Source organism: Chinchilla lanigera, unplaced genomic scaffold, assembly GCF_000276665.1.
Source record: "Chinchilla lanigera isolate Chin_1 unplaced genomic scaffold, ChiLan1.0 scaffold00119, whole genome shotgun sequence".
In the NCBI taxonomy this organism is placed as follows: Eukaryota; Metazoa; Chordata; class Mammalia; order Rodentia; family Chinchillidae; genus Chinchilla; species Chinchilla lanigera.
Window position 1 is genome coordinate 2,978,837 of NW_004955520.1, and position 23,115 is coordinate 3,001,951.

Here is a 23,115-nt window from a genome sequence, read left to right on the forward strand (position 1 = left end):
GAGGTCTGTCAGGTGTGAGCACCAGAGTAGGTTCTCGTCCTCAGCTCCTTCCTCCCTCCCTGCTCCCTCTCTGCTTCCTGGCTGTCATGGGACGCGAAGCTTCCCACCACCAGGGCCTTCCACCATCTGTTTCTACCTTGGAGACAACTTACCATGGACTGAACCCTCCGAAAATCATGAATCAAAATAAACCTCTCCTCCTCTGCAGTGTCAGCTATTTGGTCCCAGCTAACATAGCTATGGGTCTACTAAATCACTTCTTAAAAGGTGTTTATTGGGGGCTGGGGATTTAGCTCAGGGGCAAAGCGTCTGCCCGGCAAGTGCAAGGTCATGAGTTCCATTCCTGGTACCAGAAGAAAAACAAACAAACAAAAAAAGATGTCTATTAAGTACATAAAGATTCTAAACTATAGCTTTATTTTTAATATGAACATATTTCTTGACACTTTTTATTTTCTTTGAGGGGCCACGGATTGAACCTAGGGCCTTGAACTTAGAAGGCAAGCACTCTACTACTGAGCTAGACCACCAGCCCATTGCAACATATTTCTCAGTTATTAAAAATAATGTATTTGGAAGGTATAGCAATACAAAATATCCAAGAATAGGAAAAGCATTTTTTTTAGAAGTCTGATATCACAATGCTCCAAGTTGGAAAAAAAATGTACCATTTCACATGTTTATAACAACATCTGATTTAATATTATGCCATTTAGCTTAGTCACAAAGCAGAACAAATACTTTTGGATTTATTACATCCTTCTATTCAGCGACTTAAGTAATCACAGTTAATAATGCTGCTGTCCCACAGGCCAAGGAGAAGCCGTATAATTCTTTGCGACCTACTGAGAGACAGGTTACTTTGAAGAAGGATTTAAGGTTTTAAAGTGCTCATCAAAGCTTGAAACTCATCTTTTCCAGTTTACATGGGAAGAGCTTCCCCGGAAGCCGGGCTGAGAGGCAGGGAGAGGACACCGGGTAGCGGGTCCCCTTGCGCTCTGGGGGAGCATGGCAATCCCTCACCAGCATCTGAGCCTCACTGTGTCCTCTAAAAACAGAAAGAAGAAAGTAGACCGTGTCATTGGCTTCCATAGTCTCCAAACTGTCGGTGCTGTATTTGGGCCCCTTCATGTTTGTTGATTCATTGGAAGGCACTGGTTTTTATAAATTCACTTATTTCTTTTCATTAGTGAGTGTTTGCGGTTCCAGTGATCACACTCCTCTGTGGAGTCAGTGCGGGCACGAACACGCCCTCATTCCTTTTTCGTCCCCTCATCTTCCCCCTCCCTCACTTCTTGATCCCCTTCTCATCCTCCAAAGAGCCCACAGGCAGGCAGAGCCCAGGGAGAAATGGCGCGGGGAGAGCGGGGCATGAATCTGCGCTTTCTTGTTCAGTAGTTGGATCTCAGGAGAAGGTGAGGAGGTGGGAGCGGCCAGGACAGGGCCTGCCCCCGAGTCGGGTTCACTGGGGGTGTGGGTGGCTCCATCACTGAGGCAGTTACAGGCAGATGGTCGCTTCTGCCCCGGAGCCCTCATTCCTTACCCTTCAGTCCCTGAGACCCGCTCACTGTGCCTGTCCTCATCCAGAGGGAGCCACAGCGTCCTCTGAGGAGGAGCAGCCCCCCCCCTACCAACCGCTTCTGCACCACAGGGCTTCCTGGGCGGCCGAGTGGCCCCGACCCCGTGAGGTTCCCACATGGGTCACAGTAAGTTCTTCAAAGCCTTTCTGCCATCAGGGAGAAAATAGAAAACCTCTTCTGTTTCCATCCCAAATTATTTTCAACCACGCTGACCAGCATAACGTTGGTTCCAGAAGTAACTCTGAAAATCAAATGCTGTCAGCAAGGCACCGACGTTAAAATGCAAGACGGTACAAGGTAAATTCAGGGAAAGTAAAAGGAGAAATCAAGCCAAGCACTCTCACCTCTACTCCAGGCAGAGCTCAAAGGCATTCACCTCTGATTTCCTCCCCGCTGCGGCCTCAGCCTGGGCGGGAAGGCTGGGGCAGGGCTTGCAACCCCTGCAGTCTTTCCAGGAAGCGCCTTAGAGTTCAGACTCCTTCCACCCCAAGGCGCTCGGGGGCTCCCCTTTCTTCTTCTTCTTCATATGATTATTTTTTAATTGTGGTGAAATACACATAACACGAAATTTACCACCGTAACCATGTTAATTGCACGGTTCTGAGAACGCCCACGCCGTTGTGCAACCTCTCTGCGGAGCACTTTCCAACTTGCAGAACTGCAGTTCCAGACCCTTTCGCTAAAACCCCTACCCCCAGCTCCCGGACCCTGGCAACCACCTCCTCTGCTCCCGGGAATGGCTGCCCCAGGTGCTTCACGTCAGTGGTCCCAGACGTGCTCATCCCTGGGTGACTGGCTTCTTTCACAGCGTAATTCCTCAAGGCTCGTCCCCGCCGTAGCACATGCGGGACCCCCCTTCCTTCCTGAAGGCCGCACAGTCTTCCACTGTGTGCTTGTGTGTGCTTTGTCTAGCCCTCCCTCTACTGACGGACCCCCGGGCTGCTTCTTAATGCGGCTAAGAGCATGGGTGTTTGTGCCTCACTTTTGAAACCATCGAGAGTTTAAAGAGCCTTGGGGGTTATCCCAGCACACAGCACACATTCAGAGAGTAACCCCGTCCTCAGTCCAAGATGACATCCACCGAAAATCCTGTCTGCACAGTCCGGTGCCTGGTGCCGCCCCAAACCACAGCAGACAGAAGGGAAGAGGCTCCGGGCAGAGCCCTCTAAGGGACAGGGACATGCGCAGTTGACTGAAAAAGCTGCTCTCACTGCCAGGTGCCCATAATCCACGGGGAAGTTAACTGTGGCCCTGAGCTCCCCATTCTGGGGGTGATCGACTAGCCCCAGAGCCACCCCACCTTCAGAGGTTCTGCCACCCTCAACTCATTCCCTGGTCCAAATGAGGTCACTGTTCAACAGTGATTCTTCAACAAGGATTTCTTCCCTGCCTCAGAAGCTCAAAACATGGACACCACTAACAAAGACCAGCACTTCTGAGTGGCAGGACGGGGGGAAGCAGTGTTCATCCTGTCCCGGCTGTCCTGCCGACTTGCGGCTCTGCCAAGTGGACTGACGCAGAACGTCAGACACAGATCCACAGCAAAGGTCCTCACCCCACAGGAAGCAAGATGCCAGGGCGTGGGGGGAAATGGAATTAAAAATTTAAGACCCGCTGTCACTCAGAAACATGTTGGTTGGGCAGCGCTCTGCTAAGACGTGGAGTCTGCGTTTTGCTTTCTTTCCAAAGCTCTGTGAGTCTAATGAGAAGAATATGGCTTTAAGAACTAAGATTCACCCCATCGGGCATAATGATGTCCAGAAACTATGTGAGCAATCTGACTCGACATCCTCCAGACATTTGTATCTGTCCAGCACAAGGCCGGAGGGGGAGCAGTTCATTTTCTCAGTCTTTTGATAGCGCCTAGCCAAGATCTCTTAGCCCCACAAAAAGCTCCAAATATACTCTCTAGGACTTCAGCTGCCTTAAAATATAGACTTACATTTATCTTGGCCACATTAACGAGATCTGTTTGACCAATACATTTATATTTATGACGACTTGGGGCAGATTATGGTTGTTAAAACTTGTCCTTGGGACATGAAAACACTCCTCTGTCATTAATACATTCTGTAATATAAACTATGATGTCAGGTCAGCGTGAAGGGTAAAAACGCTCCTAAAGTATGCACACATCATTTTTTAAAGCAATTGAGCCTAATGGAATAACAAAGGTCATCATAACAAACCATTACAGTCTTCATCTTGGCAACTCCAAACCTCCAAGAAACGATCATCCTTCCTGCAGTGTTATGGCATCCAGACGACAGGGATGGCTCGCAAATGAGTCATCCGAGCTCAGATCCTCGGTAGCTGTGTGAGCGCTGGACAATCAATTATTCACGTGTTTACAGAGAGCTTTCCTGGCTGATGTTAACCAGGGCTGCTTGCAGGGAAGAGCTCTCCAGCTGTCCTCGGCCAGCTGGGGCCTCTGACTAAACTAATGAGCGGCTTTAATCGCTCAGCAAGTCACCCACAAGGTCCCCTTCCCCTACCCGAGGAAATTCAATCTCCCTGAGGCTGCATTGGGTATGAAAATATTCATCAGGAACAATTACGGTGATGCTTTCTTTACAGTGCTGCCAGGGTCCCGAGTGGAGGAGACGTCAGGTTAGGATGGCCCTGGGCTCGCCGGGACTGCCCAGGTGAAGACGCAGTTGGGCACAAAGGGAAGGAAAGGCCGTGCTAGGCCAATCTAGGGTGCTCCCTGGAGGTAGGGCAGCTGGCGGGGACCACCGGAGAGGACGCGTGAACTTGGTCAACAGCCTAATGCGGGCGAACTTGACCCTCCCGTCCGAAATGGCCCTGGTGGAAGGGGATGGATGGGAATCACTTCTCAAACCCGCGAGGGCACTTAGCACAACCTGCAGGTCCTCCCAGAAGACGAGACTGTGACTACAGCACACCCATCTCTGAGCCGCGCCACCGGGCAAGGGAACTGATGCCCCACCCAGCGGCTGTACTGGGCAGGACAGCAGGGCAGAGGCACAGCCGGGCCTGGTCTTTCTTCTCTGAGGGGCTACAGGAGGAGAAGACGGGGACTGGGGGGGTGCATTTCATCATGCTGCATCTACAACATCGTGGTTGGGAGACAGATTCTTCTCCTACTTAACATTGGGCAGTTCAAGATGCTATCGTGGGGCTGAGGGTTTAGCTCAGTGGCATAGCAGCACCTGCCTGGCAAGCACAAAGTCATGAGTTCAATTCCTGGTACCGGAAAAAAACAAAAATAAGATGCTATCGTGACCCTCGGTCAGCATGTAAGAAAGTGGCAAAGGGTGGTCTGTTGTTAGCACATGAGCTGACATGCATGTGCTGTGTGGTCAGGGCCCCTGGACCCTGGGGGATTCTGCTTCCCAGAGGAGAGGGGAGCTGGTCTGAGACGTGTGGCACCTTTAACCTTTAACCTTCTCTCCCACTCCCAGCCTTCTGTCCTGGTCAACAGGACGAGGGGGCAACAAGACGAACCTCCCAAGTAAGGCCTCCTCCACCTGCAGGGCCCTCGGCTGACTGCAGTCTTCCCATGTGTGCTGTGCCCCTGTCCACGGGACCCTGGCCCCCTCTAGGATCAGGACAATGCTCCTCAACAGACGGTCACAGTGTGACCCTTGGGAAGGGCACATCAACCCAAACACGTTGTTATCATCACTGCAGTATGGGTCTTGCTAGAACATTCCACAGGCTGCTGTGTCCAAAAAGGACAAGCCATGCCTGAGGTCCCAAGGTCATGGGCACCTGGAGTCCTCCTGGGGAGCACCTTCCCGGTCCTCAAGCAAAGTCTACGGCCAGCGCCGCTCGGAAAGTGACGAGCATTGTCCTGATCCTAGAGGGGGCCAGGGTCCCGTGGACAGGGGCACAGCACACATGGGAAGACTGCAGTCATCACAGCTCATCGGGAAGGGTGAGCCCTGATCCCAGGTTGGGGCTGAGAGCCCCTCTGTCACTTCCAGGCCACTCCCCCGTGGGACCACTTGTAAGGTGGTCAAAAATTGCAGTGAATATGAAACCATTTGAAATTAGTACACTAAAAGATACATTGCCCCTCATCCCCTCAGAATGCTCCCCCTCACTTCAAACTCCCTTATTCACAGATCTTGCCACTTCCTGAAGCAGCTCTGGAGTCCTCTTTGCTAAGTGTCTCCAGTTGCACTGCTGTGGTTGCCTTCGTTCCCTGAATGGATTCAAAATGTTTACCTCTCATGGTCGCTTTCACTGCGGGGAAGAGCCAGCAGTTGACCAGAGCAAGCTCCGGCAAGTGAGGTGGGCGAGGACACGGTTCCATGTGTTACGGGCTGCTTTTCCAGGGGCTGGCGCCCGGTGGCGGTGGCAGTCACTGTGTTCTTGAGCTCATCTCATGAAGACACTCGTGAAAGAGGACTGGTTCAGAAAACGGCACAAATGATGAGGGGGCATTTCGATGGGCATTCATGACAATGTGTCTTTAACTACATTTTTTAAAATTTAAACATGCACTACACATTTTGACCATATCTGGTACCATTTGGGGGCGTTATGGTGGTGAGAACACTGTCCACAAGCAGCAGAAAGAGCTGAATTTTGATGTCTTACAAGCTAGCAAGGCGTGGCTGACCCCCTCACGCACGCGTGCTGGACAGGGACAACAAGCCGCAGTCCCAGGCAGCCAGTCTGTCACCAGCGGAAACAGCCGACCCCTCAGGTGCCGTGTAGCTAAGCCAGGACGTTCCCTCGGTCGAGAGCACCGATGCATTCTTGACTTCGTGACATTTTCAGCTCCGGAGCTTTCTCTAGATGGAGCTCCCCAACACGCCAGGAGCGTCTGTGTTTCTGTTCTCTGCTGCCATGGGAGGCTATGATTTGTCACGGTCTTGGGAGTTCCAGGGACCTTCAGGGAGCTCTAGTCTGCGCTCACTCATGGGGACAGCTTCATGGGTGGATCCCACAGTCACACGTGCCCGGCTAGCTCACCCAGTCGCCTCCTGGTCGGCCCAAGTCCTCGTCCCAGGACTATCACCGTGGGGTAGGAGATGAGTCCCTGTCACACAGCCACCTGGTTTCTGTCACTTGTGTGCGTGCACTGCCACTTCGGCCTCTGGTGGCCATCCCCTAGCTTCCTCTGGGGCTGCCCGGAGGGGAGGCTCAGGCAGCCCTCCAGCACTCCCCGTGTGGACCTGTCCAGACCTCCAGCTCTGGGGTTGATGACCGCCCTGTGGTCACCCCGCGCAGCCGCCATCCCGAGCAGTGTGACCAGGAGGGCGGGTAGTTGGCCAGGCCCCAGGTGTCCTGCTTCAGCGGCTCTTCCTGAGGGTTTGCAGGGGCCTGCACTCCTGCTCCTGCGTTTCACAAGGAACTGTGTGCACACGCTCCCTATTCAAAATCAGTGGCACATCAGCCTTAAAATCAGTGGGACATCAGCCTTGCCGTCCCTGCCTTCACTTGCACATCCCACTTGTGACTCGGACATTCCCTTGTGTGTGTGTGCGTGAACAGAAGCACCAGAGAGAAAGGGACCTCCGGTTGAGCTGGTCCAACAGTTGCTTCCACCTAAGTGATGGCGTGCTTATTAGGAGTTTGGGAATGGCCCTGAGAGCACATAGCGCCACCTAGTGGTGTGGAATGGTAGCCCACCCCATATGTTGGAAAGATGGGAAAAGAATCATGTGAGTATAGTTTTCTATCTCTAAAAATTCCTTTCTAAAAACACAGGGCTGCCTCCAGGTGCTCTTTGCTTCTCTGCTGTAGAACCTGATTTCCTGAGAGGACTCAGGAACATGCTGTGTGGTGCTGGAGACCTCGGGGCCCTTGGGTTCCCTCAATTCATGAGTGGGTGCTCCCCAAACCCCGGGTGAAAAGTTCTGAAGTTCGTGAAGGGGAAGAATGGCATCTTGTTTCACTGTCGTACTCTCTTGCTACTACTAGGAAGTCAACTAAATCACAACAAATGTTCCAACATCTGTAAATAATGGAAGCTCCTTTGAGTAAGTTCAGATCTTACTAACTTCTTGGCCAAAGTCAGACTTTGAAGGCTGACTGAAGTGTATAACCAAAGCCAGTGGCTCTGAGCCCTGGCCAGGGCCAGGTCTCCTACAAAATGGGCCTGCTCACCTACAGCACCCCAGGCACACGTGTGTCCTTGGAGGCTTGTTGGGTAGACATGCTTTCTACCAAAAGGTGTGCATTTTCCAGAAACTACCAAAATCTAGCTGAACTCCAAGGTAAAGTCACAAGTTAAGACAGGTGTGTGTGTGTGTGTGTGTGTGTGTGTGTGTGTGTGCATACAAGGCATGTGCATGTCTTCTGGCCAGCAAACTGTTGTGATTTGTTCTCTGCACACTTGGCCTGAAGCAGAGAATTAAAATTATCCAGTGGTCCCTCAAGTCTCAGCACTCCTAGGGCTTTTGGAAGGTGACTGGCTGTGGAGGCTTATAGCTGCCTGCTAGGAGGTGGGTCTAGTTGGGAGAAGAGCTCCAGGGGCATAGGCCCTGGAAGGGTGCACCTCCCTTCCCTGCATCCACTCTTCTCTCTGCTTCTGGTCCCCCATGCCATGAGCAGCTCTCCTCTCCCCGGCCCTTCCACCACGCCACCCTGCCTTGGAGCTGGCTGACCATGGACTGAACCTCTACAAACTTTGAGCCAAAATAAACCTCTCCTCCTTTCTGTTGTGCATACTGGGTATTGTGTCTCAGGGATGAGAAGGTGACTGAGACATCCATACAACTGGGGCCATCACCTCCCCCAATAAATCTGCTTTATGTGAAGACTATGGAGAGGTTGAGACACAAACAAGGGTCCAGCAAGCAGCATTCCTTTTGAGCCTCTGGAGCCCACAGAAGAACGTTTGTGTTGGCTCTTGAGAGTGGCCAGGGCTTTGGGGCCAAGGAGAAACCAGCCTTGGTTTGCTGGCTAGTCCTAGCTGGTGGCTCTTCCGAGGTATTTGTAACCAGTGGCAGGCTAAACGCTTTAGATCTAAATTTCTACCCCTCCTAGGGAGTTATGTCTCCACTTCTCTGCCTGTCACTCAGGTGACCCACCATGGTCTGCAGCTAGGGCCTTGGGAAAGCACCTAGCATTGCAGGGAGACCTCAGCAGAAGGGGTGATCAGGCTCCCTTGTCACTTTGTGGGGGTCTCCTGCTCCTGGAGTGGAGAAAGATGTTTATTTGAATCTTGGAGGAGCTGCCAAGGTTTTTATCAGGGAAATTTAAAAGCCATTTACTTCTGTTTCTTTTATATTCAATAAATTACAAAATATAAAATATGTTTGTCTTGCTTTTCACACAATCCAGACCAGAGTCTGGCAGCCCCAGGGAACTGCTTTCTACCCTGACCTCTGCCCTACAGCCAGAATCATGCACATTGTCATGGCTGATCATGCTGTGGCAACTTGCCTGGATGAAGAAACATCCATGTGATGAGTAAAGCACACTTCTGGGTGTGGGTCTCGGCAGTGTGTGTGAGTGGGTCATGGAGACATGGCTTTGGGTATCATCTAAGGTCCAAGCCTCCTCCTATCAGGGACTGCTCCTCTGCCACATCTGTCCACCATGCTGTTTCTGCCACGGAGCCTGCTGACCATGGACTGAATCTCCTGAAACCCAGGGCCAAAGTAGACCTCTTCTCCTTTAAGTTGTGGCTGTTGGGTATTGTGGCTTAGTGACATGAAGGCTGATTAATACAGAAAATTGGTACCAGAGACATGGGGTCAAGGAGACCATATACAGTAGGCCAGGTCACATCTCCAAGGCCCGCCCAGACACACCCAGTGGTTTGCTTTGCTGATCTGCTAGGTACTTCTTAACCCAATGAAGTTGACACATCAGGATTAACAGTCATAATCCACTACCTGTCAGCTTCACATCCAAACACATCTCCCTAAGCCATACCCAATCGCCAAATAAAGACAACGCCAAGTTCGTGATCGTGCCTAACATAACTGTCCTGCCTACCACTAGAAACGCAATAATCTTCTCCTTGAAGTCTCCACACTTCCAGCATTTTTCCAAGTCCAACTCTCCTCTGAGATTTAGGGCAAAGTTGCAAGCCTATGTAAAAGTATAAAACAGGTTACATAATTGCAAGGTACAGTGTCAAGGGGTAATCATTCACATTCCCAAAGGGAGGAACAGCAGGGTGGAGGAGAATCTCACAAACATTAAGTCCTGTAGCTGCATACCTGGCATGAAGAGCGCAAGGCAGTAAGCTGAGTGTTCCAAAGAGCTTCAGCGGCCCCACGCCTATCGCCTTGCCAGCTGCAGCCCACCTGGCCTCTCTTGTGGGCTGGTGCCACCCATAACCTGCAGTTCTGCTCAGCTCATAATCCACATTCCTGTTATGTCCAGTTTCCAGAAGGCTTCATTCCAACAGCTTCACACACTGCTCTTTCAGGGGCTCCCTGCCTGGCCTCCCAGGCCTTCCTTTGAAATCTGGGTGTAAGCCTTCATGACCCCACAACACTCATGTTCTGCACACCAGTAAAACCAGCACCATATGGATAATGGCAAGACCTGCTGTCACAGAAGCAGTAGCCAGGCCTTCTTGGACTACAGCTGTAGTTGTCTCTGAGTGCCTGGATGGCTGAGCATAGTGACATGAATTCTGGGGAGCCAATTTCCTAGCAAGCTGTTCTGGAACAGATTGATAACTTTTGTACTTTCGAGAACTGTAGCAAGCAGGGTCTTGCTGTGCCAAGGTTCCCTCAAGTCCTCTTTCTTCTCAGGCCCTGGTATAACTTACTTGGTTTCCTTTTAATAGCTATAATCTTTAGCAGCCACACTTCCTCTGGACCAACTTTATACATGGTTCCTTCCAGCCAAAATATAAGTGTTTCAAATTCTCTGTTCCACATTTTGCCCCTGACTCTCACTACAAATTTGGCTAATGGAAGCCAGCAGCCACTATGCCACAGCCTGAATGTTAGGATGTTTTAAAATTTCCTCCACCAGATAAATTAGTCCACTCCCCTTAAGCTAAGTCCCTTGCAAAGTCTGAGGACACAAGCAAAATGTAGACAAACTTTCTGCCAGAGTGTACTATACATGACCTGTAGTCCAAATGCCAGTGGATTCTTTGCTCTCAACTGAAACCTTCTGAGCTTGGCTTTTCGGTGTGCATTCCTATCAGCAATCTGTTCTGAGTTCAGAGCAGACCCACCCAGCTGGCTCTGCTTTCAGCACTGTAAGGCTTCTCTAGATGGCACCTTCAAACTTTTCCAAATACCTCCTGCAGACCAGTTCCAAAGGCTTCTGAACCACATGGTGAGGTATAAGCACAGCAGGAACCTTACTCAGGAACCAATTTTCTGTATTAGCCAGCTTTCCTGTCCTTGAGACGCAATACCCAATATCCACAACTTAAAGAAGAAGTTTAATTTAGCTCACAGTTTCAAGAGATTCAATTCATGGTATCAGAGTTCAAGTAGAAACCTCAAGGTTGGAAGGGAACAGTGGTCCAGAGCTGCTCACCTCATGGATGACCAGGAGTCAGAGCGGGGGAACAGTGTCAGAGAGAAAAGGGCTAGGGTCCATAGATAGTGTCTGAGGTCACAACTCCAGAACTCACCCAGACACACCCGGGAGCCCACTTTACTAATCTGCTAGGTGTTTCTTAAGCAAATGAAGTTGACAGATCAAGATTGACAGTCACGGTATTTTAGGATTATACAACTTCTTTTTTATTCATTATTTTTTACAAAGGTTCCAGCTAAGAATTTGCCTCGAGTTTCAGAAAAGACTTGGGCTTTGACTTTTGAAAAATTTTGGTCGTTTTGAGTCTTTGCGGAGGGAATTAGTGTAGTTTAGATTGTATGTAGAAGGTTGTATCATGTGAGGCATAACTACGAACTTGCAATTGTCTTTATTCAGAGGTTAAGTGTGGTTGAAGGAGATGTCAGCTGTCAAGGTGAGAAGGATGGATTGTGATGGTTAACCATGACGCATCAACCCGACTGGGTTAAGACATGTCCAGGGGATTCACTGATGGACAAGTCCACTGGTGAGCACCATGCCCTCATGAGCCAATCACCTTCCACTACACACCCGAGATGTTTGATGGGCATTTCAGATCTAAACCCTAACACCCAGGAAGTCTCATCTGTCTTCATCTAGCTCTAATCTAATCATCCTTAGAAAAAAATGCAGGAATTGCAGATCTGGACCTGCAAAGAAGACACAGACTTGATGACTATGAACTGGGTCTCTTGAAACTGTAAGCTCCAATTAAACCTTGTATTTCAGTTGTGGATATGGGGTGTTGTGCTGTATGTTGTCATCTTTTAGGACATTAGGAAGGCATCTGATATTCCAGGACATGGGACTCCCACTAATGGCCCAGCAAGTACACGGCGTCTCCCACTCTGACTGTCCCTGGGTTTTGCAGAGTAAAGTACTGTCCAAAGAGGGGTAACTGCCCGTATAACTTCTGTTCCGAAGGGTCACACAGCCGGTAACTGCAACAGGAGAAACAGCATTGAGCCACAGTCTGACAGAGGCACACGCCCAAAAGGCTGGCGCTGCTCACAGGTTGAGGCAGAGCCCATCCCTGGGTGCCACATGCATGGCCTGGTGGCCAGACGGTGCCTCTGGAGCTGGCCAGCCAACCATCGGCCCGGGTGCAACTACAGGAGCACAGCCCAGGGCCGCGTCGCCCTGCATCTCTGCAGGAACGTTTCTTTGTCTGCATTAGGTGAGAAGATGGTTTGTCTGGACAGGCCTGACCACCTTCCACTTCTCTCAGCGTCCTCCTGACCCCTCCATGTCTGTCACTTGGCCTAGGTCCTGCCAGTCCCCGGGCGAGCTGCGCGGGGCCCCTCCCCCTTGCCTGGCTTGTCCCTGCTGCCCCTTCCAGAGCTCCCTCCTGCACAGCACCACTTGGCTTCCCGCACTTTCTCTAATCCCTGTGCTCTTGCTTCCAGCACTCTCAGAACTGCATGGGAGGAAATGTCGTGACTTCCTAATAAACCACGCATCTCCCCCTGCACCCGGCCCTTCAAGTTCTTGACCACATGATCCTCATCTGGCTCTGGCCTTATCATTCCAGCTCCAAAACCTTCAGTAGCTCCCCAGTGCCTGAGAAGCACATTCCCACTCCAGCCTGGCTGAGACCTCCTGCTGGCTCCAGCCGATGCCAGACCCTGGACCCTGTGCCTTCTCTGGGCCTACGCAGCACCACTTGATTCCTCCATGCCCTTTCACCTCGCTTTGTGTCCTCCAGCTCTGTGATCCCTGTGGGGTCCCCTCCTGATGTCCCAAAGGGTCTCACATTCCACTTTTCCCTCCAGACACAGATGCCACCTGATCAGGGCAGGAGCCAGGCTAGGAGTCACTGCTCCCTGCCCGCATCTTTCGTGGCTTGTCCAGAGTGCCGGGGCACAAGCCTCTCTGTCCTGCAGGGCAGAGAGCCCTGGGGCGCAGACGCACATCCCACCCCCTCGTCCTGCTCATGCCAGTGCCGGCCAGGAACGTTACTGCGACCCTCGGCTGCTTGACTTGATGAGCGTGTGGGCGAGGGACACCCTGTGTGGGAGCATATTCACCAGGCGGAAAGCCAAGGGTGCAGGAAGAAGGCACAGGAGCAGATGGGGGACAGGAGGTCCAGCCCTGCGCCCCCCTTATGTCGTTGTCAGACTTAAAAGACTGTTTCTGGAAGCACTAACTTCGCTCTGTCTTCCATTTAAAATAGAAAATTTTTAAAAGATAAAGTAAAGCTATTGCAACAACTCAGTGCCATTCTCCAAATGAGAATCGACAGAGGAAATCGGGGTGGGTCAGGAGCTCCTCCCGAGCCCCGCAGCTCCCACCGTGAGCACTGGAGGGCACTGCCCTAAGCCCCGCGGACCTCCCGCATCCTGGCAGGGGGTCCACATACTGCAGCCCCTTGGAAAAGCGCTGTTGGCTAAATAAATGAATAAAAGAAAATGAAAACTGGGACTGCTGCCCCCGCGCAGCGACTGCAGGGGCGTGGGCCTCGGGCAGCCAGGTCGTGCCCAGCCCAGCTCAGCTCCGCTCAGCGGGCAACACAGGCACACAGGTCGGGGCTCCTCCGGCCGGGGCAGGGCGGCACGGAGCTGGCGTGGGCCCCTGGCCGCTCCTGCAGCCCATCGGGCAGGAACCCCTCACGTGTGGGAGCGTGGCGCCCGCTGGCCCTACCCCCCACGCGCCCAGGCGGAAGCTCGTGCTGGCCTGTCGTGCCCGTCTCTGGTGCTGCTGTGCTGTCCGACCTGCCCAGACCCGGGTGTAAGTGCCAGGTGGCGCCTGCACCAGGTCGGCGGGTCACCTGCCTTCTTCCCGCCTCCCACAGGTCCCAGGGGAGCGGGGCACACTCAGGTTGCATCCAGCCCTCCCAACGGGCTCCCGGCCCCCAGGTCACTGAGTAGAGGAGCCCAGCCCACCACAAAGGTGCAGACCCACAGGTGTGTCACCTGGGCCGCAAGTGCCGTCCACACTGCTGTCGGGACAGGTGTGCAAGAGCCCGGAGTGCAGAATTGGACCTCGGCTGGCCCAGGCTGCCAGGTGGACGAGCTCCACTGGCCTGTGAGGCTGCGGGGTCTCCCTGATCCAACCACCCTCCCGCACCACCCGCAGAGGTGCAAACACCACCCTAAGGAGCAGGGAAGACCAGGCAGGGCCACTGGCGACCCCTTGTGGGAAAGAGGAGGTACTGCAAGCAGCCTGCTGATCACGGTTCAGGGGACAGAACGCAGCCTTGTCTCACACCTGGGCCTTCTGTGGCCATTTTTTTTTTTCAAGGAAATAAAATATATATAATATGTCTGTAGGAATGGAAACTATTAAATTACAGATTAATTTAAAGCAGACTTCCTCAGTTCATCTTCTTTCAACAAGGGCTCCCCCTGGGCCGCTCGACACCAAGCGGGGTAGCGCGGGCCCTGGCTCCCCCACGCTGCACGCCAAAACCACACCAAAGGAGTGGCAGCAGAGGCCCCCGCGCCCCCAGGGCAGGGGCTGGGCCCCAGCGAGGCTGCCGAGACCACACTCTCCGTGCCCTCACTGTCAGTGACCAGGCTGAGGCCCAGGCAGGTCTGCGCCACCTGGACAGGAGGAAGCCACCTGTCACCCTGGCCAGGTTAAGGGGAAGCAGCAGGGCGGGCTCCGTGAATGCCCCACTGACCCTGCCCCATGGATGCCCACTGCCGCCCTCACACCGAGCGTGGCCTTCAGTGTGGCCCCCAGCCTCGTCCTACCTCCTGAGGGTCTCCAGCGGCTCCTTCCTGTCCATGACGCCGGTGTCCGGGTCCACCGTGGTGAGGACGCACCTGGACACACGTGGTGCGTCAGCCAAGGGCAGCAGAGCGGCCCTGCCCGGCCCCCTGCAGGGACAGGCGGGAGCCTTACCTGGAGCAGGCCATCACCCTCCTCAGCCGCACGTCCCCAATAAGGAGCTCGTCCCAGGAGTCCTAGAAGAGGCAGGAGGGCGTTGGTCTCCCCGATGTGGCCTGGGGACTCCCCCTCCCGCAAGCCCCAGCTCAGAGCTCACTGACAGCGAGACCGCAGGCATTTTCCTGTCCATACCCGGGCTCAAACCCAGAGCCTTCGCACTGAGCCACGTCCTCAGCACTTTTGCATTTTGTATTTCGAGACAGGGTTTTGCTCAGTTGCAAAATTGCCCAGGCTGGGCTCCAACTTGTGCTTCTCTTGCCTGGGCCCCCACCTCCCCAGCGGCTCCTGCCACCCCTCCGAGGCCAGTCCGACCCTCCACGTCCCGCTGAAGCACGCGGGGCTCAGGGAGCGGGGCACAGGTGAAGCTCGCCCTCCTGTCCCTCTGCCTTACTTTTCTGTACACAAATACGGGGTGTGGCCAGAACCCCTGAACCTTTTCCAAGTGTCCATAGCTGCTGGCCATTCACCAAGCCTCTGGACCACTAGCTGCTGCCTCCTTGGACAGTGAGAAAGAAAATCCAATTAAATATCTGTGACTGTTACAAAGGCCAGACGCCAGCTGGAATCCCGAGCCACATCCGAGACCGAGGGGCAGGCTCTGGCTACTCAGCCGCAGGGCAGACACCTGAGGCCTGACCAGGCAGCACCGCAAGTGTCTGGGGCCGTCGAGGCCGCTGCAGTCACTCTCCAGCCCCACCGCACCCTTGCCGTGACTGCGCGTGTTCCCAAGGGAGCCACTGACTGAGCGGTGACCGGCTCCACCAGAGGCCCAGCCAGAGCACACGTCCATCCTCAGCAAATCTGGCTCGAAACCTCCCTGCCGGCTCAGAAGTCCCCGAGAGGCCTCAGCCCCAGACCCCTGTGTGAGGAAGGCGAGCCTGCCTCCCCCTGTACCCCACTCATGTGTCTGCACTTCGGGGGGCTCCAGGAATCCAAAGCTTGAACTGTTGTGTGGGACAGAACCGTTCTGCACCTTAAGAAAGAAGTCAAATCTAAGGAAAGAGGCAACGGGGACAAAATGTTACCTCTGCGTAGACGCCGCATCCAGAGATGACAATATTGGGCCGGAAGTTAGTCGCTTTCACTGCCTTCTCCAGCCTGGAGTTCAGATCGGCCAGGGAGGCCTCAGAAAGGACCAGGAAGGGGCTGGCATCTGAGTAGGCGACCTGACAGGGACAAGCCCCGGCACAGGACACGGCGTTAAACGTCTTCGGGCACCCGCGTCTAGGTCCCGGGGCCCCTCCCCCGCAGCCACAGTCCTTCTGTTTCTCTAGGTCTTTTCCTAGGAAAGTCACAGTGACTGGAAACCCTAAGCAGCCTTCAGACTCGCATGGAGAGGTGAGGGGAGCCCAGCTGCGGACCCTGGAGCTGCCCGGCACATGCCCTGGGCACACCGAGTCACCTGTCTGAGTGCCAATTGCTCCCCTGTGTAATAAGCTGGTCGGGTTGATCACCTTGCTATGCTGGAGCAAAATGTTCACTAATTCCACCCAGAGACACTATTTTTCATGCAACCTGAAAGCTAATGTTAAATACTTCTGATGACCATATATATTTTATAGTGCTGAGCACTGAACCCAGAGCCTTCACCCTGGCCTATATCCACAACCTTTTATTATTATTATTATTATCATCATTTATTTTGACACTAAATTGCCCAGACTGGGCTCAAACTTGTGTTGCTCCCGCCCTCGGCCTCCCAGAGCGCTGGGATGACAGGTGTGTGCCATCCTTCCTGGCTTGACTGTAATATTTTTAATGGTAAAAGTAGTGCATGGTGCTACCAATCCTCCCGGCGAGATGAGTCCCTATAGCTCCTTCTTTTAAGGCCCAGCTTGGTCATGCGCGGTCCGTGTCCCTCCGCACCCAACAGCCCCACTGTGCTGTGACGTGCACTTGCACCCTACGGACACCGTGGACTCCACATGCAGTTACCAATGGAGAGAGGACCAGTGGAGAACGGTTCTGAGCAGCTCTCAGCACCAAAATGCACCAGGGTCCCCGCACACTGAGAAGCCATACGCTGCTTCCCTGGGAAGACTTCCTTTGGGTCCACTGCCTGGAGAACCACAGCCCCAAGTGCAGCAGGGATCCACTGAGTCAGCAGTGCTGAGGTGACCACGTCCACCTGCCCACCGAGACACGTCGCTCACCTGGTCCGAAGGCCCAAACGCATCCCTGACTTGGCGGGAGCTCCGGGGCCGCATGTGGGGCTCGAAGTGCACCAGGCGGTAGGGCTTCGACTGCAGGAAGCTGGTTATCCACTGCGCAGCCTCCTCGCCGCAATCCCGGCCCTGCACCTCCAGGCCGTGCACCCTGTGAGGGACAGGCACAGTGGCACGGCTGAGGACCTGGGCACCCTGGACTGTGTCCTGCACCCAGGCCAGTGGAAACGCTGTTGGTATCCCTCGTCTACAGAGGGTACCGCTCCACTCCAAGCCACAGTGTATCCCAAACGGACACAGAAGTGCTTTGTAAGCCTGGGCTGCACTGGTTTAAAAACCGATTGCTGTTCCCCTCCCTGTGTGCCTACATATCCCCCCAAAACTCACGTGGGCACAGGTGGGGCTTTTCAGAGGAGGCTGGTTCTAGGATGTGTGATGCTGGGATTGAGGGTGCCCCACCCTGGGTGTGAGTGGGATATAAAGGGACAGAAAGAAGCCAGGCTGCTGCTGCTGCTTTGCTCTTCACCTGCTTGCTGCCTCCTGCCTGCCCTGCCACGGACTGTTTCTCCTCTGCGATGCCCCTCTGCCTTGGAGCCAGCTGACTATGGACTGAAACCTCTACAAACTGTGAGCTGAAATAAACCCCTCCTCCTCTCACTTTGGGTGTCGGGTATTTTGTCTCAGCAACAACAAAAGTAACCGAGACAGAGACTGACCAGAAATCTCTGCTAACAGCACGGCTCTCCATGGCTGTCCCAGAGCGCTGGGATGACAGGCGTGTGCCACCTTACCTGGCTTGACTGTAATATTTTTAGCGGTAAAAGTAGTGGGTGGTGCATCCAACCCTACCGGTGAGACGACTCCCTACAGCCTCCTTTCTTTAAGGCCCAGCCTGGTCACATGCAGTCCGTGTCTCTCCACACCCAACATACACTCGGTACACTGATAATGAAACAGAGACCTGCGTGAAAATGTTCTGCAAGTAACAGTAAGAATCAACTTGGGTTTGATCGCTATTAGCACATCTGTAGGGCTCAAAGTGCCCCATCCCAACACACAGCCGTTGCAGCACTGCTGGGCTCGGGGAGTTGCACAGCTGTGCAGGAAGTAAGAGGCTGGTGCCGGCCGGATTCCCTGCGGGAGCCCAGACAACTGCACGTGCCCCTGGGTATGTCATTAACGATGGTCCCTGCGCAGGGACAAAGCGATTCCCTCCAGGGGAGTGGTACACAGACTTCTACTGCTTTTCTCTTCTTATGTGTCTCTTATTACGTCACCCAGGCTGGCCTTGAGCTCACGAGCCCCTCGCCTCCTTCTCCCCAGTGCTGGCACCGCAGGCGCTAGGCCTGTGTTGGACAAAGCTTTAACTCGGCAGCTTCTGATAACGCTTCCCGTAACGAAGAAAGAGCAGCCCTCAAGTCCACGGCTTCCACGAGCCACAGTTTCACGCTGGAATTCGGAAGCATTTCACGTGGCCCATACTTGTGTTGGTTACCTGCTACGGCTGGAAAATCGCACAGGTAGCCATGAAGGTTTCTTTGGAAATAAGTACGTCCGAGATGCTCTTCAAGCAGATCAACGTAAAGCAGCGCATGACAGAACAAGGACTGCGGAGAGCTCACGGTGTGGCCTATGGCAGCTCCTGCCAGCTCCTACAAAGGCTTCCTTGCAGCCCTGTGGGGCTGAAGACAGGGCTTTCAGGCCCAGCACGGCGCCCTGGGCTGGGCATCCGCCTCGCCGGCGCTGCTCAGTTAGGGTCGCTCCTCTGCGGGGCGCAGGTGCTCTCGGCCCTCGCAGCACTTCCTCTCACTGGGATCAAACGTTGGCCTAATGTGGCACGTGCTCGGTCTGCGGTTTACAGCCCCTTTCTGGACTCACACTCGGGAGGCGTTCAGTTTTCCCAGTGAAACGGGAAAAGTCCTTGACGGTGCACAGACCTCATCCGCTCCAGAACGCTGTGCTCCGCCACCCCACCCAGGGTGCTGGTTTCTCTTGATGACCTGTCTGTATGCTTTTACTCTCACTGTTTCCACATGGGGCTCGTGTGTGTGTGTGTGTGTGTGTGCGTGTGTGTGTGTGCGCATGTGTGTGTGTGTGTGTGTGCATGTGTGTTTCGGAGACAGGTCTCGCTATGCAGTTCAAGCTGGCCTTGAACTCACCGTGTAGCCCAGGCTGGCCTCGAACTCACTACCACCCCCCAACTCAAACTCTGAGTGCTGGGATTGCAGGTGCGCCCCAGCCTGGCTTCCACCCGAGACTCCTACGCCTTTTGTCCCAACACAAGCTCAGAAGCTACTTCCTGGTTCCTCCTGCCTGTCCACAGGAGCCTGGGCGCTGAGCCCTGCATACCATCCATCAGACCCATCGCCGAGGGTCAGTGACGTTCCAGCAGGACTCCCCGGTGTCCACAGCTCCTCACAACTGCACACACGTCTGCGCAGCGCCTGCCCGTCCTCACCTGCACGTGCGCACTGGGTTGGTGGCCGGCGTTCTGATGGGCAGCAGCAGGTCCTTGGTGAAGGCGGCACTAAGCGTCAGGGTGTCATCATCACAGCTCGCGGAGATCAGCACCATGCGAGGCTCCTGGCGAGCGGTGACCATGTTGTCGTCCTCGTTGATCACAAGCCAAAACCTGACAATTTCAAAACACAGGTGTCTGGGCCACCCCAAACCACGGGCAGCCTGTCTTCCAGAGCCACCATCATCACAGTCACCTCTAATGTCCTCTCTGGAAGCCACTGTGTGTGTGTGTGTGTGTGTGTGTGAGACAAGCTTCAACACGGCAGCAGGCAAACTGACTCTGCCAGAACATTTCAAAGGAACGAACATTTCAACAGAGGATACGCAGAACATGCGTGAGATGTTAGGGGCTGACAAGAAATAGGAAAGGAGACCTTCTGCGGATGGCTGGAAGGAAAAGGATTAAGATGTGTGTTCAGGCATCGACTTCTCACGGCGGGGGCATTTATCATGTACCGCAAACACGTATGAGACATTTTTTGAGATGGATAATGTGTACCAAGCCGCAGCAGCATTGCAGGAATAAGTTCTAATGTTCTATGACACAGACAGATACCACTGTTCACAACAATCTGGTTTATATTTTATGACTATTTGAAGAAAAGAGCTTGAAGGCTCTAAACACAAACTAACGCTGTTAATGACCCTGACTTCATCAGTACATGTCATGTGTACGTACCGAAACATGGCAGTGAACGGCGTAAGTACGTGCAATTATCACACAAGGAGGTGGAAATGTTAACTACTGATTTTGTCTATGTGCACTCCACATATGTACCGAATCATCAGCTGGGACCCCGGAAAGCTGTACAATTAAAATAATCAGTACAAAATGTAAAACGAACAAATAAAAATGAAAAAAGTATACTTTCATCTCAATTGCCAGGAACCCCAATCACTTTCATTAACCCTGCCTCAGGAGACGAGAAGACTATGGTTCACAAGAAGGACTGAGGAGCTCAAGGGCAGGAGGAAGCTGGTGGCCCAGTAGCCAGCAGGGAGTGGAGTAGGGTGACGGAAGAAAAACCACCTCCCTGGTGCTGCCCGCAGAGCACAGGGCTCCCGTGAGCAGCGCCTGCTGCATCACACCTGGACAAGCCCATCCGCACCTTTGGAAAACGAGGTGTGCTCCACTACAGTTACAGTGTTTCAATGTTCACTGCTGTGAATTCTGCCATTTGCTAAAAAGTCTACTGTCTATCTGATCAGTATTGTTTTCTCCTGGCTTTAGAGGAATTTCCTAAAAAATAAATAAATAAATAAATAAGTGGAGAAATCGGAGCAACAGAAAGAAGTGTTTCCAGAAAAAAGAACGCATTGGTTCAGGTGACCTCTCAGGCTCCCCAGGAAGTGAAACACACCCAGGCATTTCAGTTCAGTGGTAACAATGATAGAATTGAGCCAGTCTTTTGGGAGCTCCAGACAGGAAGGAAAACAGCAGAGACTTCAGGTCATTAAAGATCTGCCTCGGGCTGGGGATTTAGCTCAGGGGTGCAGCGCCTGCCTGGCAAGCGCGAGGTCGTGAGTTCGATTCCCGGTACCAGAAAAAAAAAAAGATCTGCCTCGCCTCGCCCCCAGCAGGTTGCCATGGCTGAGTCTCACAGCAAGGCCAGAAACCAGGCTTAGTACCAGCCTCCCCTGCCTGCCCCTCGCCCCACACCACGCAGCCTTGCCTGTCCTCAGGTGCTTGGTGTAAGGTTCAGTAAGTCTTCTTTCTCTAGTTCTTTCTGGCAATAACAGCTGCTTGCTCTTCCTAAAAAGCAAGTCTGACCTCAGGGTCCCTCACTGCAAATCCCTCCGTGGCTGCCAATGTCCGGACCAACTCTAACCCCCAAGCCTCGGGGTCCCCGGTACAGCAGCTACCCAGCGTGCCGGTACTTCTTCCTATCTACCTTAACCCCGGTAAAATGTGCACAAACAGAATACCTGGCCTGTCCCCAGGTACAGACCCCAGAGAACTGAAAACAGAGACCCAAGCGGACACTGGCGCTTTGGTATTCCCTGGAGTGTCACCCAGGGTCCCCGAGCCGTTACAAGTCCAGTGTCCCTCAGCAGAGGATGGGTTTTTTCGACACGTGATTTTAACTTCTCCAGTCTGACCAGACTGAAGCGCACAGCCCGGGGGCATCGGGTCCACGCAGTGCTGTGCCAGCACCGCCACCACCCACTTCCGAAACCTCCGCGCCCGCCCACAGACACTCCGCACCCGCGGGGCGACCGCCGCCCTGCGCCCTCCCTGGGGTCACCGCAACCCGCTTCTGTCTCCGCGATGACACTGCCTGCTGCAGGCCTTCGTGTCACAGTTTCTCGAGGCATCCGTCCCTCTGGGTCCTGCTGGTGTCATCGGCACCCGGCTTCCGCATCGCCCCTGCTGGAGGCGCCCGACCCCTGTGCCCGTTCGCGCCTGCGCGATGACCCGGCCGCGCAGAGCCCACGCTGACCGCCCCAGAGGACGAGCACAGCCCGAGACGAGGGTCTTCGTCCCCGGGTCGCCTGATGTGATGAGGCCGTTAGGCTCAGGCCTCACCTGGGCGACCCCCAGCTGTAAGCCACCCCAGGAGCCCTCCTTCTCCCTGAGCAGCCTTGCAGCCCCCTCCCTGCCTTCACCCGGTTTCTCTCAACTGCACGTCCCTGGCCTGTCCTGGGCAGGCCCTGGCTGGGGACGCTGACACCAAGCCTTCCGGGGGGCCAGGCAGGACACAAGCCTTCCTCGGGCTCCGGACCCCACAGCCCTGGCACACGGCTGCGGGCTCTGGACACCAGCTTCTTTATCTGCATTTGCGCTGGAGGGGACGGGGACAAATGCATCCAGCAGGGGCAGCCACCTGACTGCTGTCCCCTCCTCTGCCCAGCCGTGGGGCACTCACAGAGGGCGGGGTCCTCCTGTCCAAGCTTCCCAGGATCCAAGGATAGGTCACTAAAACAAAGTGATGGCGACCGATGTCCTGAAGGCCGCCTCCTCTGAGATAGACATTAAGAAGTTTGGTTTCAGAGCTGGGCATGGTGGCACACCTGTAATCACAGCACTATGGGAGGCTGAGGCAGGAGAATCTAAACCTCAAGGCCAGTGTGAGCAACTTAGTGACTCAGTGAGAGCCTGTCTCAAAATAAAAAGGGCTGAGGATGAAGCTCAGTGTGAAGGCCTGGCTTCAATCCTCAGTACAAAAGGAAGGAGGGAGTGAGGGGGCGGGGCAGGGGGCGGAAGAGGGAAAGAATTTGTGCTCTCAGGATCCATCCTGGAGGGACCGCGCGGAAGGCAGCCGCTCAGAGTCGCCCTAGGTGTCCCCAGGGCCCCTCTCCCGCCCTCCCGCCTACCTGTCGCACAGGTGTCCCACGCGCAACCCCAGCGCCGTGGCCTCGGCCTCGGGCACCGGCACCCCCTTGCAGGACTTGATCGGGTACACCCAGAGCTGCGCCACGGTGCCCACCTGCTGCCGCCGCCGGCGTCGTCGGGGTCGCGCGCGCCAGGCCACCGCCCC

At 54.1% G+C, this 23,115-nt stretch overlaps 1 protein-coding gene across 1 annotated transcript; it reads right to left on the reverse strand.

The window, feature by feature from the left end:
• Positions 1-679: 679 nt before the first annotated feature.
• LOC102021588 (mitochondrial amidoxime-reducing component 1) lies at positions 680-23,109 on the reverse strand. The gene is made up of 7 exons (XM_005409265.1): positions 22,952-23,109; positions 19,575-19,748; positions 17,105-17,267; positions 15,977-16,117; positions 14,907-14,968; positions 14,756-14,827; positions 680-1,048 (listed from the first exon to the last, which is right to left on the reverse strand). The coding sequence occupies exons 2-7, from the start codon at positions 19,715-19,717 to the stop codon at positions 895-897; spliced, it is 735 nt and encodes a 244-aa protein (XP_005409322.1). The 5' UTR covers positions 19,718-19,748; positions 22,952-23,109; the 3' UTR covers positions 680-894.
• Between the last annotated feature and the right edge of the window lie 6 nt (positions 23,110-23,115).